At 46.9% G+C, this 18,515-nt stretch overlaps 2 protein-coding genes across 5 annotated transcripts in view; both read right to left on the reverse strand.

Moving 5' to 3' along the window:
• ITCH (itchy E3 ubiquitin protein ligase) overlaps positions 1-18,515 on the reverse strand; it is a 1,274,207-nt gene that overhangs the window by 732,919 nt on the left and 522,773 nt on the right. For all 4 annotated transcript variants that reach the window (XM_086932290.1, XM_086932292.1, XM_086932291.1 and 1 more), the window contains one exon: positions 16,614-16,786. In XM_086932290.1, the coding sequence (XP_086788416.1) occupies positions 16,614-16,786 (173 nt within the window). The remainder of the gene's footprint in view (positions 1-16,613; positions 16,787-18,515) is intronic.
• LOC147705848 (uncharacterized) lies at positions 486-12,346 on the reverse strand. The gene is made up of 2 exons (XM_086928411.1): positions 11,176-12,346; positions 486-580 (listed from the first exon to the last, which is right to left on the reverse strand). Exons 1-2 carry the CDS (start codon positions 12,344-12,346, stop codon positions 486-488), a joined length of 1,266 nt encoding a protein of 421 aa, XP_086784537.1.

The raw sequence follows: 18,515 nt of genomic DNA on the forward strand, positions 1-18,515 counted from the left end.
TACATCATTACAAGCTAAATGTGTCAAAAAAGTGCAGAGAACTCAAACTATTTAGTATTCTTGCAGTTATCTGGGCAACCAACTCTTTCACATGATCATTAATCAAGGTTAGCAACTTGTTATTCTGATGAATACTTCCAACCACAGATTCCTGACTTGTGAATAGATACAAAAGTAGTACAACTCCAGTTGGTGGGTCTGTAGAGTGGCTTAGACCATGAAATCCTGCAGGACAGATGGGGCAAAATGCCCCTCGTGACAGACCTGGCTATCTAGGCTGTAGTGCTTTGTGAACGTACGCCCACGTAGCAACTTGGCAGATATCCAAGACAGACACTCCACGTGCCACTGTCATGGAGGAAGCCTTGGTTCTGTTGGAATGAGCCCTCAGATCCTAATGAAGACTCACCATCTAGAGATCATACTTTTAAGACCTGCTTTATCCCTCTTTACTCCTGTGAACCCCGTAAAGAGCTGATCGACCATCAAGTATTCTCTGGTAGGAACAAGGTGGAAATGAAAGCTCTATTCAGGGTTAGAAGAGGGAAGATTTCAATGTTGTAGGAAAGAGCCTCACATTCTAGAAAAGGAGAAGGGTGAAAAGAGGCTAGCAAATGATCCCGGTAGATAATCGCAAGCACCCCCCACCCCCCCAGCCCCTTTAAGTTGTCTATTGCATCTAAAAAGAGCGTAGCCTGAGGGAATGTCTAAAACTACATCAGGGCCAGAGGTGTGATCTGCCCATTTTTCTGTCACAACAACAATGTGCAGGTTTTGGGCCTCAGGTAAATTGGCAAATTCCAGTATGTGTTTTACAAGGGAGCGAGCATTTACTAATGCACCAATAAAGGGTTTTGTTGTGCTCCATGACTGGGTATGTGTACCATTGTTCATGTGGTCTGCTCCATTCATTTCTATCTGGGTGTTGCAGTTATGACATGTGAGGTGTAGTACACTCGGTGTCTTTACTTGAAGGGTTCATCTTGATCAGAGTCTCACAGGTATACAGTTACTTGGGAGGCTTTTGATGACTGGAAATGCTAAGAGGACTGGTGCTGAGCACGGTCTTAGCAAGGGTGGCAGCCGTGGCCGATGCAGGTAAGGGCAGTGGTGTTTACGTTGGACGGCGACGAGGGGAAATGAAATAAATAATACATTTTCTCTAGTCATCTTAGCGTGTGCATCCCCCGTGGCTTACCTGGTCCTGACGAAAGCCTCGCTAATTGCCAAAGGAGGCTAAAACATGTAGACCGGCCACCACTTATTCACTCTGGATGTTATTGGTCAATAAAGCCAATTGTAACATCCATATTTACCACCTTTTAATCTTACCTTACTTCTCCACTATTAAAAGTCTTTCGGATAAGGAAAGGTAATTTTAAACTTCACTGTATTATTTTTCACTCCCTGCACAGTCAAAAAACCTGCTTTGCTATAATCAGGCGTCGTAGCACACCCAAGAGGCACTCGGCTTCTCGGGTGGGAACCCTATGATGAAGCATGTCACCAACTAGGTTGATGAGTGAGGGTTCTTTTTAAAACACACTCTGTGACTGCTCAGGTAATGCTTTCCATTTGGAATCACTCTTCCTTTGTTTATTGATATTCTTAAATTTGTCCAATGACTTCGATGAATATCTGCAACGGGAATAACTTCGGGGACGGGACCTTCCTTTGGACTTTAACCACTCACAGCATGGAGTCTTTCAGTGTTTGGCAACGCAACGTTTTGCCTCCCAGACCCGTATGGGTTTCAAGTTCATCTGCATACTCCATGGGGAATCAGTCACTGACATCTGTTGGCAACATTCCCTACAAGGCTTAAACCCTAAGGTTCTCTCCGCTGAAGTAAAGAGCTCCTTCTCAGGCATGAAGGCAGTAGCACAATGGATGTCCACTAACTACCTACAGTGCAACGTCAGTAAGACAGAGGTTATGCTGTTCGGGGAGGCAAAAATACTATGGATCCCAGACTGGTGGCCGCATGACCTTGGAACTGTCCCAGAACCTAAACAGGTCGTCAAAAATCTGGGGATCCGACTTGACCAGGAACTATCGCTGAAACAACACAGTAACTACGTTACAGGCTCATGTTTCCACACCATCAGCCTGTTACGCAAAGGCTTTCCCCTGCTGCCAGACCCCTTCAGGAAAACATTAGTCCAAGCCCTTGTCTTAAGTCGAATCGACTACTGCAATGGCCTGCTTCTCTCCGCCAATGAGGGAGTGCTGGCCAGACTCCAGGTCATTCAAAGCACGGCGGCCCCACTAGTCCTCAATGCCCCCCCAAGAACTGCATCTAAGCTCCTCCTTGACAAACTGCACTGGCTCTCAATTCGACAGAGGACTAAATTCAAAATATGCTGTCTGATACATAAGAGCGTAAATGGACAAGGCCCCACGTACCTGGAAAAGAAATTCATTCCATATATTCCCCCCTGATCTCTCAGATCCAGCAACAGTAATCTACTGGCAGTGCCTCGTGTCAAGAAGGCTAGACACGGAGGTAAGGCACTCTCAGTAGTGGGACCCACACTATGGAATTAACTACCTCGGACTCTCAGATTGTGTTCTGAACATCTGAAATTCAGGAAACAACTCAAAACTCTTCTGTTCAAAAATGAGATCTAGTCCCAGCCAATACCGCATCCTCTGTTTATGCTAACTGGCCCAAAAGCGCAGAGATACTCCAGTTGGAGTCGATTCTAGCGATATAAAAACCCATAAATAAATAAGGTTTTGGAAGGGGACATCCCTTACACACTGAAAAGAGTCATTAGACAAATGAGAAGCTCTGGATCCGCGTCTGAAGGCATGAAAAAAAATGAACTGATGTCAGAATGAATGGTTAGTGCTTATTTGCACCCCTGCTTGTCACTTCTGGAGTGGAGGACAGTTGGCACGGAGCTGCATGATGCCACCTACAGGTGCACAGGAGTACTACTTTGTAGTTTCCTGATTCAGGCTGATGCCTGGTGAGTATTCACAATGTAAGGAATTTTCAGTTAGAAATATCCATAAAAAATAAGCGGTCTATGTCATAAGAGTCAAAAGTCAGAGGCCCTGTTGTAGGGCTCTGTGAACTACTCACTGCCCCTTTTGTATGGCCAGGCTCCATGAATCCACTCCTAAGTTAATTAAAACAGTTTATTGCCCGGTGTTAACAATTTCATCTACATTTTCCCAGTGAAAGCCTTCCACAATCTGGAATTCCCTAACAGTATCTTCCTCTTCCTCCAAAAAATCACCCAATACTCAAGGTAATTTCATCCCAACTGGACTATTGCAAAATCATCGAAACTCAGCCTCTTGAGACTAGGTGAGCTACGACAAATCTATAACCATCCAGATTGACTCATTTATGCTGCAGAAACGTTTGAACGACTTTGGGGAATTTATGTCTACTTTGGACCTGCAGGTAAATAATAAAAAATCCCATGTCATGGTTGCGGGGAAGCGCTCGAAATATGTAAAGTTGGGAAAGTTCCTTTGTAATGGTGAAGAAATCTCTAGAGTCCCGGTCTTTACCTATCTGGGCGTACTTTTTGATGAAAAGGGCACCTGGAAACCGCAACTGAATGCTAAAGGCCTAGCTGTCACTAGAACCAATTCTGCTCTATTGGGTTTTGCAAAACGCTTGGGTTCACGTCCAATAGAAGCACTATTGACAGTCTACAAATCAAAAAGCCTATCTATAGCCAAGTATGGTGCCACTATATGGGGCTACCTACCACAAGACAAAGTCCAGGTGGCAGAAAATAAGTTCCTAAGAGCTCTTTTAGTGGTCCCCCAATCAACCCCAGTATTGTCAATCCACACCGAGGTAGGTCTTGGCTACATTAGTGACCAACTGCAACTGGCACCTCTGATCTGCTGGGCCAAGACCTGGTTGAATCCCGACATCAGTCTAAATCACTCCATTCTCAAAGACTGTATGTCGTTGGATAAAGCCAATAACATCCCTTGGTTGGTTTACATTAAAAACACCTTTTCTAAGTTGGGGAGGCCAGAACTATATTTTTCCCCGAGCTCCATCAAGAAGGGTGATGTTCTCTGGATTAAGAAAAACTTTCTAGAACGAGTGACAATGGAACGAGAGGAACTAGAGGTCCAAAAATCGGGGGTTAGGGCTAACTATATACTCCAGACCACCCCTAAGGTGGAGCCTTATTTGATCATTGCTACTCGACCTTACCACCGTAATCTCCTTGTGAGATTTAGACTGAACATCATACAGTACTCCTTGGGGAATTATCCAGTATGGGGAAAATTTGATACATCTATCCCCTGTAGCTGTGATAATTTCTCTGAACAGACACTGATGCACTTTATAATGTTTTGCGGCCATTACGACGAATGTAGGAGATTGTTTTTAACACCTATTTTGAGAGAAGCAAGGTTCAGACAAGTTCGTCCCGCTCTCCGGTATTTACAACTCCTGGGTAGCATCAGAGTAATATATGGGGTTGCAAGTTTTTTGGTTGCTGCTATGCGAGTTAAGTCTAGAAATCTGAAATCAAACAGTCCCTGAAATGCGCCAAATTTTTACCACTTGCTAGTCTAACTATTAAATGCTCTATTTTTATGTAAATACATGATTTGTTTTTATAAGAAATGTTTTTAAATACATGAATTGTTGATTTTATATGTGATGTAATTGCTTTTATGATTTTAACTAATCAAATAAAGCTTGTGCTGACTTGACTTGACTTGACTCATTTATGGATTGATGCACAACAGTCAACATATCTGTCCACAGATACTCAGATGATCCCAATCAAAGGAAGAAGCCACGTTCACATTATTTGCACGTCCCTCCATGTCTGCAGTCCAGGCAAGAAAAGTCTTCCAGCCCTACCAAACAACAAGGCAGCTAGGATCAGCAACTGCAACTCTAAAAGCAATCAGACTACCCAAGCTGAAAAGGTCTGGCAGCAGATTTCTGGCCATACAGGACCCAACCCTCTGGTACACATTGCTTCTTTCTCAGAGAAAATCCATCCTAAAATGTATGAGGCATGAAAATCCATCTTGGTGGTGTATGGACTTAATTCCTCAGGCTAGGGTAATAAAACAGGCTTGCTGTACAAACAATTTCCATGACCTCCATATCCCTGTCAGCCATCGCTTTACATTGGAATGTAAGTTCAAAGGCGTTTTCACCAAAAGAGATACTCAAGATGCTATCTCAAGGACACAATTAACAACAGCATCTTTGATATCTGATATGAATGTCAGCAGCCCAACGTGGGAAGGGCAATTACGAAGCTGAGGGCACAGGTGCGATTTTGGATCACGCTTCCGTTAGCGGTGGCGGGCAGGGTGACTATCACCAAGATGGTGGTCCTGCCACGCCTGTTGTACTACTTTACCGGGCTGCCGCTGAAAATCCCCGCCGCGGTGTTCAAAGCACTGGACACTCTGGTGACTGAATTGGTCTGGGGCACTGGGAGGCGACGTATCAGTCTAAAGAAGTTGCAGCTTCCCACGTCTGCGGGTGGTATGGGGGTCCCGGACCTCCGGGCATATAACTTTGCATGTCAACTGCAATGGGTCGCCTACTGGCTGGCAGGACGCAATCTGCACGAAATTGATATGTCTGACTCAGAATGGAACAGAGGGATGGTTCACGCCCTATTGCTCCCGAAGGCGGGGATCCCGAGGTCCACGCCCCCCCTTCTCCGCATAGCGATTGAACACTGGAGGCGGGCTGTAAAATACGCGTCTCCCACGTCAACTTACGCCCCTACGATACCACTACTGGGGTTGCCAGCCGGGCTACGAACACTATCAAACCACATGCTTATGGATTGGCACGACTTGGGAGTGACACAGGTGGGGGACTTCTTTAATGATGGCAAGATGATGACATTTGAGGACTTTCGCATTACACACCACTCACCTGGGAGGTCGTTCTTGCTACACGCACATGTGAAATGTTACATAGCACAGGCATGGGCCCCTGACGGGACGGAGCCACCCACGAACCCACTAATCACGATGCAATATCTAATGGGGGCTGGCAGCCACCTGACCAGGTGGATAACGCATGGCATAAGAGAGGGCAGGGCCATCTCGCTGCAACCATTGCGAGATAAGTGGGAACACGACATTGGGAGAACGCTCAGAGATAAGGAGTGGGACAGGATCTTGAAATACCCCAAAAAGGTATCGAGGAACCAGAAGTTTAAATTCATACAGCTCATGCTCCTACACCGAGCATATCTGACGCCTCACCGACTGCACACTATGTTCCCAGACACTCCTGATACATGCCCAAGGTGTGGGGGGGAGGATGCCCGACTGGCTCACATGCTGTGGGCTTGCCCTAAGCTGGGGTACTACTGGACCACGGTACAGTCTGACCTGGCCAGACTAGTCCCTTCCAAACCATACAACACATTGGAATATGCCCTCCTGGGACTGGGCCCTGTGGAGCGGAGGAAGAGCGTAGGCACACGGTTCACAGACTTGGCCATGATATTAGCGAAGCGTGCGATCACTATGAGGTGGAAGTCCCCCAAGCCACCAGACCCTGAGATGTGGAGGGCGGAGCTAGTGAGGTGGGGAAAGGCTGAAAGTACAATGTTGCAGCGCGAAGAACGCAGAGGGCTTAGGAAACACCCCATTTCCCTAGACTGGAATGCTTTGCTGGGGTCCTTTGAGTCGGGGAACGATTCAGAATCAGAACACACTGTGGACTTGGGCTCCAACTCATAGACTGACACATATGCGGCGCTCACCAATAGGTGAGACCCTTCGCACGAACCTACAGGTGCACAGACACGAACGGCACTAACATGACAGTGTTTAACCCCACATACCCCTAACACGCATACAGCAGGGATTCTACAACACACGCTGTATATGCATGTAAGACTGTCCGTCACCGCGGGCTGCTATAAATGTGAATAGGAAGTGCCTGAAGGGGGGAGGGCGAGGGTGGGGGGAGTTTAGTTTGGGTGTTGTAGTACCATAATGGAAAATGGAAAAATGTGTATATCCTGTCAGTGCGAACATATGATGCAAATATGTGACTCATGTACCGAAATGCTCTGCACTGCTTACTATAACTGCATTTATCCTGCCAATAAAGAAATTTTCAACAAAAAAAAAATGAATGTCAGCAGCCCTACATGCCAAGAACAGATGCATACTGGTAAGTAGCATATTCCGTTCGAGGCATGTGGGCTGCTGAATTCATATCTGTGCATAGAATAAATAGCAGTTACCTCCTTACCGGTGCCCGTGCCAGCTGCAGCAGTCTGAAAGAGAGTTCTGAGAACAGCCTGTCCTACAGCAGCTTGCTGTTTGGAGTGTACATCTACGCAGTAGTGTTTGGTAAATGTATGTATGGTGGTCCATGTGGCTGCTCTACATATATCTACTAGAGGAATGTTACCCAGGAAAGCCATGGAAGCCCCTAACTTTCATGTGGAATGCGCTCTAGGGGGAACTGGTAATGTGCGCTTAGCCTTCTGATAACAGATTTGGATGCATTTAACAATCCACCTGGCTATACCTGACTTGGAGATGGGGTTGCCATTATGTTGTGGAGAGAAGGCAACGAACAGTTGTTTAGTTTTTCGATAGTCTTTTGTCCTGTCGATGTAATACAGGAGAGCCCTTTTGACATCTAAGGTGTGCAGTGCTCTGTCTGCCACTGAGTCAGGGTTAGGAAAGAAAACTGGCAGTTCTATGTTTTGGTTAAGGTGGAACTGCGAAACCACCTTTGGCATGAATTTAGGGTTGGTGCGAAGCACCACTCTATTTGCATGAATTTGCAGGTAGGGTTCTTGAATTGTGAGGGCTTGCAGCTCACTGACCCTCCGCAGCGATGTAATAGCTATTAGGAAGGCCACCTTCCAGGTAAGAAACTGTATTTCACAGGAATGGAGTGGCTCAAAGGGTGGCCCCATGAGTCTGGTGAGAACGATATTTAGGCTCCAGCGTGGTGAAGGAGGGTGTCTGGGAGGTATCACTCTTTTAAGTCCTTCCAAAAAGGCTTTAATGGCAGGCACCCTGAAAACGGAAAGGTGCTGCCTGTTCTGAAGGTAAGCGGCTATGGCCGCCAAATGTATCCTGATTGAACTGTATGCTAGGTTGCATTGGTACAGATGCAATAAGGAACATATGATGTTTTGCGTAGATGCGTCCAACGGATTGATGTCATTGTTGGAGCAGTAAATAACAAACCGCTTCCATTTGGCTGCATAGCAGGCCCTGGTAGTGGGTCGTCTTGCCTCCTTGATGATGTTCATACACTCAGGAGGCAAGTTTAGGTATCCAAACTCTATGACCTCAGGAGCCAAATCGCAAGGCTTAACTGTTGGGGATCTGGGTGCTGAATGTCACCATGGCTCTGAGTGAGGAGGCAGGGAGTGAGGCGCAGCCGTTGGTGAGGCACCACTGAAAGTTCCAGGAACGTGGTGTACCAAGCTTGCCGTGCCCACGTTGGAGCAACCAGGATGAGCGTCATGGAGTGCTGTCGCAGTTTGCGCGCCACCAGAGGTATGAGGGGGGCTGGGGGAAAAGCGTACGCAAATCTGCCTGACCAGTTTATCCATATCGCATTGCCCTGAGACTGCGGGTGTGGGAACCTGGCGGCGAAGTTTGGGCATTTTGCGTTTTCGCTTGTGGCGAAAAGGTCGATGTCTGGATGACCCCACTGCTGGAAGTATGGATGGAGTACTGACGGGTGGATCTCCCACTCGTGCATCTGATGACTGTGCCTGCTGAGCAGGTCCGCCATCTGGTTGTCGACACCCGGGAGATGCTCCGCCATGAGGAAGATGTTCCTCTGAATGGCCCACTTCCACATGCTCTGGGCTAGGTGAGAGCTGCGGGGAGTGCGTGCCTCCCTGCTTCTGGATGTAATACATGGCGGTCATGTTGTCCGTCCGGACCAATACGACCTTGTTGCACAGGTGCAACTTGAATGCCTTCAGTGCCATGAAGATTGCCATCAGCTCCAACACATTGATATGTATCTTCTGCTGTTGTGACGTCCAGAGTCCCTGCACTGTGAAATGGAGAACATGCGCTCCCCAACCCTGGAGAGAAGCGTACGTCGTTAGCACTATCTGTTGAGGTTCCGTGACAATTGTAAGTGGTGTTTTCGACTCGCACGAATATGGTCGAGTCTGGTATCTATGAACCGTAAATGACGAGTTTAGTGGGTGTACGCGTTTTCGCTGTGCTAGCCTAAACCGTTCGTTTGTTTCGTGGGTTTCTTCATCTGAACCCACGGGTTCCATTTTAGATACGGCATCCATTTTGTCTCTTGCCCTCAAGTAGCCAGCGAACGGACGCTGTCCGCTTCGTGACCCTGGGATTCCCAAACTCTTGCGGAAGACACGTGTTCCTTTGAGGGTGTCTTTATGACGAGGGGGATGACACTGTAAGGCAGATGGCCCCGCTCGAGGCTCATCTTGCCGTGCCCGTCTATTGTCTCAGTTGTGCATTCATTAGGCACGTCTCCTTTGATGCCTGCAACTCGTGTTTCCTGATACCACCCCCTTTTACACCCTCCTCGATCTGTTCACTGTCCTCGTCTTCCTCTGCACCCGTTTCTGTCTCTTCCTTGATTCGTTTTACAGCCGAACGGAATGTACTAATGGTGGGAAGATGTACTTTTACAGTTGGGAACTGCCAAATGCTACTGTAATTATGTTCCGGGCCCTGAATACATGAAAGCGACCCCCTATGACCTTTACTGTGGGAATCGGGTTGTAATCTTTTGTTCACCATGTTATCCTATGCCCAAAAACTGTATAAGAAGAGCGATCCACAGATACAATTTGAAGCAGACTCCTCGAACTTGCACGTGTTGTACTTCTTGTGACTTCTGTGTTCCCTGCAGTAATAAACCTCGAATCTTTGACGCCGAAGGAAGTGTCCCGTGTCTCTGTCATTTGTACGCCGGAACAGGTTACCCACGAAGGTTTTAGGTGTTATCCCTGGCACCGCTGGGTCTTAGAAAAACCCAGTCCTTCACTGTGGAACAGGCTCTTGGAACGGTCGTCCCCTGCAAAGGTTTTGTGGATTCCACCAATGCAGAGAGTTGTAAGCACGACCGGTCACCAACACTAGGTCTTTTAGCTGGCCGTGAGCCTGGTTCCACTGTCGGGCCAAGCATTCTTGAAGGGGACGCATGTGCAGTCTCGCGTGCGGGACTATGAATATGCAGGATGCCATCATACCGATCAGTTGCATGAACACCTGCGCTGGGAGGGATCGCTGAGGTTTGAACCTCCGAATGAGCAGCTGCATGCTGTTGACCCTGGCAGAGTTCGGCTGCGCTGTGGCCAACTGAGTGTTTAGTGTTGCCCCTAGGTACTGTTGCACATGGGCTGGCTGCAGGTGAGACTTTGCGTAGTTGAGTGAGAACCCCAGACTGTGTAGGAGGTGAATAGTCCGCGACATATCGCGGCCGCACTGCTTGGCTGAACTGGCCTGAACCAGCCAGTCGTCCAGGTAGGGATACACGTGAACACCTTGCCTGCGAAGGTGCGCTGCCACAGTCGCTAAGCACTTTGTGAAGACCCTGGGAGCAGTAGTGAACCCGAAAGGCAGAACCTTGAATTGGTAATGCTGATTGTTGATAGTGAACCTGAGATATTTCTTGTGACTTGGGTGAATGGGAATGTGGAAATATGCATCCTTGAGGTCCAGGGTGGCTAGGAAGTCGCCCTGACGGAGCAGCGGCAGGACCTGTTGTAAGGTTAGCATGTGAAAGTGCTCTGAAAGGATGTATTGGTTGAGGGGTCGGAGGTCTAGAATGGGCCGCAGGGACCCGTCCTATTTTGGAATCAAGAAGTACAGAGAGTACACCCCTGTACCCTGCTCTTCTACAGGCACGAGTTCTATTGCTCCTTTTTGCAGCATGGAGAGTACTCCTTGCTGCAATAAGTGTGTGTGCTCTGCGGACATAGGATGGTTTCTTGGGGGTATGTTGGGGGGGGTGGAGGTCAGTTCTAGACAATAGCCGTACCGGATAAGTTGTCTCACCCACCTGTCTGTTGTAATGTCTTCCCAGACTGGCAGGAACTGCTGGAGTCTTCCCCCGACAGGTGTTAGATGGTCGGGGGGCAGTGACAAGAAGCCACTGTTTGTTGGGAGCGGAGGATCTAGCGTTGTTATTGCCCCGTCCTCTCCCTTTGGCGCTGTTCCCACGGTATCCACCCCTGGTGTTTTTCGTGTAGGTAGATTGCGTGTTGCCCTTGGCGTACTGGGAATGCTGTAGAGCTTGTCCTCTTGTGGCTCCCCTGTTACCGGAGCGACGAAAGGAAGTGCCCCGAAACTGCTGGGACTGCAGAGCCCCCATGGATTTCGCCGTCTCAGTGTCTTTTTTCATTTTCTCAAGTGTTGTGTCAACCTCCGGTCCAAACAGGAAGTCCGGGTTAACCGGTTGATTGAGAAGAGTAGTCTGGATCTCGGGTTTAAACCCTGAGATGCGCAGCCACGCATGGCGTCGCAGCATTACGCTAGTATTAATTGCCCTTGCCGCTGTGTCTGCTGCGTCCAGTGCGCATTTGATTGACACATTGGAGACCAATTTCCCCTCTTGTATAACCATTTCTGCACCTTCTCTGTACATATCAGGCATGTGCTGCACTAACTGTTCTAGTGTGTCGTAGTGCGCCCTGTCATATCTAGCCAACAGGGCCTGTGTATTGGCTATTCTCCAAATGTTAGCGGCTTGCGCTGCCACACGCTTTCCAGACGCTTCGAAGATCTTTGACTCTTTGTCCGGAGGGGGAGCGTTACCACTTGATTGAGAGTTAGCCCTTTTGCGTGCATTAGCCACCACGAGGGAGTCCAAGGGGAGCTGGCCTTTGATATAGGTGGGGTCCACTGGGGCAGGCCTGTATTTCTTGTCGATCCGGGGGTTGATAACCCTGGCTTTGGTTGGCTCTTTGAAAATGTCCGTCGCATGCTTGAGGACCCCTTTAAGCATGGGTAGAGTCTTAGTGGAGCGTTCAGATGTGGAGAAGGTGTCAAATAAGAAATCCTCATCCACTGGCTCGGCATGCATGTCGACGTCATGGTTAAGGGCTGCCCGCTCAATCAATGCATTAAATGCCGCGGTGTCCTCAGTTGGAGATGGTTTAACATTGTAGGACTGGGAGTCCGGAGCGGTATGGGGATCATCAGGGTCATCGCCTTGATCCCCTGTCCCGGACCACTGATGCGAGTCATCCTGATCAGTGTCTGTGTGGTAAGAGTAGGCCATTTGGCCATAGTCTGCACCCAAGTCCTCCTCACTTTGTGCCGGAGAATGAGCTATTTGTTGCGAATAGTCCTGAACTGGTTCAAAAAGAACCGGAGAGGTAGATGAGTCCATCTTCTTTTTGAGGGGAATCCTGTAACCTTCCAAGGGATGTTCAGGCGCGATCTTCCGCTTGTGGACGGTAAGCCTGCCCGACTCCGAGTCAATAAAGAGTTTTGCCTGGTTGTCATAAGAAGGCTGGTGATAGACAACCCTTTCGTGTGTGGACTTGGAGGACACCTTCGACGTCTTGGAAGCCTCGGCGGTTTCATGGCGTTCGAGATGCTTTGGGCGGGCCGTAGGCGGAAGCCCAAACTTTATTTGTGTTGAGCCTGCAGGTTTTGAGCTTGAAGCGGCTGTTTCGGGTCTCTTCGACGCCTGTGTAGGCCGCTCGCTTGAGCGCGTTGAATCGAGCTCCCGGCGCGTGGCGCCCCCATCCTTGGGCGTCGACGACACTTTCGGGGCGCCTTGGTCGTGGGTTCAACCCGTTTCCCAAGCATAGCCTTGAGTCCTGACAGGTTTGGTTCGAGACTTTTTTTCGATGGAAGGTCTTTGCCCTTCCCGCCATGTTTGGTCGTCGACGTCGGCGCCGAGCCCTTCGAGGCGACGTGCTTTCTGGTCGAGGCCTGCTTCGATGTCCCAGTCTTGGAGCCGACGGGCATCTTCGACGCCGAAGGATCGTCGACAGCCTTTGTGGGAACGTGCGTCGACGTCGAACCGACCACCATCTTGAGTATTTTCGGTTTCGATTTCGGCTCCGTCTGTTTCGGTTTCGATTTCGTAGAATCGACCGATGGCTCTTTGGAAAGGGTCTTAGCCTGGCTTTGGCGCGGGGCTGTAGACCGTGTGGAAGGATCTTGGCTAAGGCCTTTCGGCGATGCCTCGACCGGAGCCGAAGGGGGCGGAATGTTAGTGATAGGCCCCGGAACTGCGGGCGGGCTCGGCTCTCCACTGGAGTCGTCATCGACATCCCCAATGGCCTCATCGTCGTCCCCTACCTCGACGACGTCTTGGTCATGGACGTATTCTTCGGTTTGCTCGTCCACCTCGAAATTGGAGTCCTGCTCAGACGCCGGTTCCGACAGTTCTTCTGGAACGTCTTCCTCTTCTTCTTCCTCATCTTGGAAGACTTCCTCGTCTCCGGCATCGAAGATGTTCGCAGGCGCTGGGGCCGACTGTTGGCCCGACTGCCTCGCCACGCGTCGAAGTTTAATAGTTTTCTTTGAGCGGAACTTCGAGCAGGCGAAACATTTTGACTCGTCGTGGTCGGGGGACAAACATGTATTGCACACTGGGTGCACATCTAAGTTGGAGTATTTTGAATTACAAACGGGGCACCGCTTGAACGGTGTCCGTTCCATCGTCGATGTAGTCTGGGCCTGTGTTGTCGTAACAAATTTCTTCTTTCGACGTCGATTGAAGAACTCGAAAGGGACAGGCACCGAACGATACAATACCGACGCTGTGAAGGCCTTTTGGCCTTAGGAGTAGAAAAAGTACAAGTTTTTGGAACTGGAGTCGAGATAAGTACATCCGAACCCAATGGCGGAAAAAAACAATCTGAGGATGGAGAGGATGCCCATGCGCACTGTAGTCCAGGGGAGGAGCCACATATCTTGTGATACTTCGAAGACTCTTCCAGGACAACAATGTGCAATCATCCGGACCCAACACTAGGCGGCGATCTATGCACAGATATGAATTCAGCAGCCCACATGCCTCGAACATAATTGTTTACCCGTAAACCAAGGGAACTGCAAAAGTTATCCATAATTTTCTGTCTTACTGCCAACGACTCATAAGAACACTCTTTTGGCTCTCAAGTCTAACTGCCTAATCGATACATGGTTCACTATGAAATTCCTCTTCTACTGAAACCCACTGAGCTGCTTCAACAACTGCACCTGTTTGGGGGAGCCAGTGATGGTATAAGCAGATCATCATTGCACTTTTCATACAGCATAATCCACAAGTTTAGAATGTTAAAGCATTTTCTTGGCAACAGGCACTTTTTATATTCACCTCTTGTTTGCATTTCAAATAGGATTTAAAGGTCATATATAACGGCCCCTTTTGAGAGGCAATTTTTCTTGGATCTGGTACGTGTGTTTGCCTCTAGTTGAACTTGTTCTCTGCTGGCCCGTATCCCCATGTGATGTCACTATTGTGTTGGTTGCTTCAAAGGCACTGCTTTGCCATGTTTCTCCTTAACAGCTGTTATACTCGTTAGTATCTTCAAACAAGGTAGCCTAATTTTCACTAATGCCATAACTGGAATAAACCATTACATTATAGAATGTTTGCTGTACATTCTAGTATTGAGTACTTCCAAGCAGTGCTTAAAGTGAGGCGGTGCACACTGGTACTAAACACCGACACTTGATCATTTTCTGTTTGAGTACCGGAACTACGCCTCGGCTCAGGAGAATACTGGTACTAATACGGGCAGCAGGGCAGGCTCTGTGGAGTTATGTTAAGCAGCGCACGTGCTGGTCAAGTGCTACTCTTGACGCCAACAGAGTGGACTGTTTATGTGCAGCACTCTAACAGCTGAGTCCCAGTGCAGCCTATGGTTTCCAATGTCACACACATCTCATCTCCTTCTCTCCCTCCACACATACCTCCGTCCATCTTCTAATTAGTACGGCCTAAAGTGCCAAGCAAATTGCATTTCCTGCAGACATATGCATGAAGCGGGCTGCTCACGAAAATGCCCTACATACGTACTTGTTATTGACTCATCAGCATAGGTGCATATCTATTTTTCTACTAACATTAGTGCTAGAACTACTTGAGCGCCAAACTTGGCTCCGGTACGTCTGCCTTGGTCTGTTTAATAACCTGAATGCAACTTACCACAGCTTAACCACCATTCCTTTCTTTAAGATTCTATGCATGGACCGGTGTGACTGTCCTGCAGTGGTTTACTCTGCTACAGGTATGCGCCCGAAACCATTCAAATGGAGTATAAGCAGCACACAAATTAAGATGTCAGAACCGCCTGTCTTTGTTCCAGTTTCATAGCGATGTGTATGCATGTCTTGGCGCCTAATGTGTTGCTTGAGAAGCCAGGAAAACAGGTCCTCAAAAAGTATGATTAGAGATAGCGAAACTGTGGATGTGGGGGACTCTCAGTGTGTCACGGTCTGGTTATGGAATGCCAAACTTAAGGTGTTAGGCCTGGAGAGTGAAGCTAGGGACAGGAAAAAGAGAAATGAGAAACGATGTAAAGAGTGGAGGTGAAAGAAAGGGAAACGAGGGGGGAGCGAGGTAGAAGAGGAGGACTGAAAAGCAAGTAGGGAAAAAGTTCAGGAAGTTACGGGTGGATTAGAGCCAAGGGAAAAGAAACATGGGTAAAACAACAGAATTGATGAGAGGGGAAAGAGGCAAGAAGAAAAGGAAAGAAGGACGTGGTAAGTACAAAAAGAGAGAAGGAATACATGGAGGATAGGGGTGGAGATAATTTTAATAGGGGAAAAAGACCAAAAAGGAAAAGGGAAAATATATACCTGGGAGACAAAAAAGTGGCTAAAGGGAAAGACAGACGGGGTAGGAGAACAGAAAAAATATATCCGATTATACAGCAATGGGAAGGAGAGGACTGAGAAAGAAAATTCATTAAATGATCGTCTCCTCGCCCCGTCCGTAGACTTGCCCCAGGTCCCACCTACAGTCCACAGCTCAGTAGAGTGATTACCTGCACTTATTTTTCTCTCATTTAAGTACTGCTTCTAAGACTTCATTGTCAGATTGTTGTCAATAACTTTGTTTTTTCTTTCTCTCACATTTCTCTTTCAAGATCACACATTACATTCTTTAACATTATAAGCAATATCCCATATTAAGGTAAACACCATACACAGCAGAGATATTCTACTAAATACATTTCTAAGTAATAACAATTGCTTTGTGAATTCTATGGAAGGTCTTATATAAGAGAACAAAAATAAATGTCACTATCCACAAAATGCAAAAATTGTTTAAAACGTGCAGTTCCATTACTTTTTGTCCTTGAGTAGCACTGAGTTGACACTACTTCTCTTTCAAATAAGAAAGCACTATGAGCTCATCACTCAAATGGCTGCTTTCAGTCATTCACAGCTACTTTACTTCACTATGCCTGTTCTCGGAGCACGCTGTCTCATCCAACACAGTCCTGACACTGCCCGCAATTTCTTTAACTAGCCCATTTATGACCTTCAGAAACAAAACTGCTGAGTCTCAGATATATCTTCAAGACCCACTGACATTTAATTTACAGACCTTCTAACTAAACGTACAACTAAAATGGACAAATTTAATGTGTGGTAACTATAACCGACTCCCTTACATTAATTCTCACCTGGAACAGAGGACGTTGGTCGGCGTGGTGTTGGTGGAGGTGGCCGTATAGGCCTGGGTGGCCTGGAAGATTTAAATCCACCATTAGATAGTGCTGGTGAACTACCACTGTTCGCTGTTCTGCTGTCGCCAGTGTCAGCAACTTCAAGGTTTTCAGAGGTATTTGTGTCTGTGCTTTAAGGAACAAAAAAGGCTACTATTGTACACGTCATTACTGCAGAGACCAATAACCTTCAGAAACTGATTGCAACAAATGTTTTCCTTTAGAAAATCTACATCATCATGCAAGTTTTACTCTTTAAGTAAGGTTTTTTAAGAGCTGAATTATAAATCAATAGTGTTTTTTTTGTTAAATAAGCAAACCGTAAGGAATCACATAACTGAACAAATCCTATTACAAAGGAGTCAGGCTCAAACCACCCCGACATTTTCTGGAGGGTGGCTAGAGATGGGAGTTCCGTCAGAGAGACTCTTCGACTCTACTGTGAGCCACACATGTGGAATGCTTTTGTCTTCTTGATCTGTTCTTTAAACTCTGTATGCTTTTAGCGGTGTTTTTATTAGTGAGATGTGAGCTATAACCTTCTTGATAATTCATAAGAGAATTTCGATCCATTCCAGTGCAACAATGTTCTTTCTGCTGTTAGCTTCACATACCTAGGCCATTTAAAAACATTTATGAAAGGACATACGTTTGCAAGTATGCAACTTGCACAGACCCGACCTAAAAATAGCTTTATGTCATTTGTATATTCCTGAAAAGTTAACACAAGTATTAGTCTATGTCTTTTTAGGTCTAACCTAGAGAAGGTTTCAACAATCTCAACTGTCTCGTGCTCTATAAAAACATCATAATAAATAAATACAGCAACATGTTATTCAGAGCAATTATAGTAACAAAAGCGCACTCATACATTTATTACTACAGTTCAAAGGTCAGAATGGAGTGTATTACCACAGTACAGAACTGGTATGAGAAAACCTTTTTACTGCGTCACACATTGAATGTAGCAGTCACCTAGTACGGGGAAACCGCTCCCCTAATACTCACACAGTCTCTGCGTGAGGCTATCATTCTGCACAAATGTAACCCCTTGCATCCTGGTATTGGTTAAATGTCTGGTTTAAACTACGGATGAAAAAATGGCATTAACCACAAATGGACCTCTACAGAACATAACATGCTATTTAATATTGGTGTTTAGGGAGGGGAGGAGTATCATGGCTTTCTTGAGGATTCATATGTCCTCTGAGTCATAACTCCTCACCACCCTCAAAAATGGTAATAAACAGCACATACTGTGCATCTGCATTTATATTACGCTAAATGATGTTCAGACACATTTACATATGGACCGCTTTCGGGCAGCCCATTTCATCTGTTGGTCAGTTCAAATGAGATACACATTTTGCGTCCCCTCCTCTCAGCAAACCGCAGGGGCATTGGGTCAGCCCAATTCAGCCACTGGATCTCTTGCACTCAGGGTGATAACATTTTACTTGCGCACATTCACATAAAAGCTAGGCAACTTCAGTGTCGAGGCTGGTGGGGTTTACTCTGCTTCCACTGTTCCCTTTTTTTTTTATAGTTTTGTGAAGTTATTTTTTTAACTTTTTGTTTTTGCAACACCTTTGCGCGGTAACATATTTGCTTTTAATTACTTTCAAATTTCTAATGCCAATTACATCCAGTAGCAAATAAAAACAACTGCAGGTTTTTCTAAGGCCTCACCTATTGTCTCTGTCAATGATTATTTAAGTTTGTTTTCATGCTACTTCTTTTGCTTCTTCTAATTCATGTTGTACAAGAACGGAATAAAAGTGTTACAAATTACGTAAACGGTTCTCCAGTACCTGCTGATCAGATAATCTTCCAGTCAGCAAAAATGGATTTGGCATAAAT

This window comes from Lissotriton vulgaris, chromosome 7, assembly GCF_964263255.1.
Source record: "Lissotriton vulgaris chromosome 7, aLisVul1.2, whole genome shotgun sequence".
Taxonomy (NCBI): domain Eukaryota; kingdom Metazoa; phylum Chordata; class Amphibia; order Caudata; family Salamandridae; genus Lissotriton; species Lissotriton vulgaris.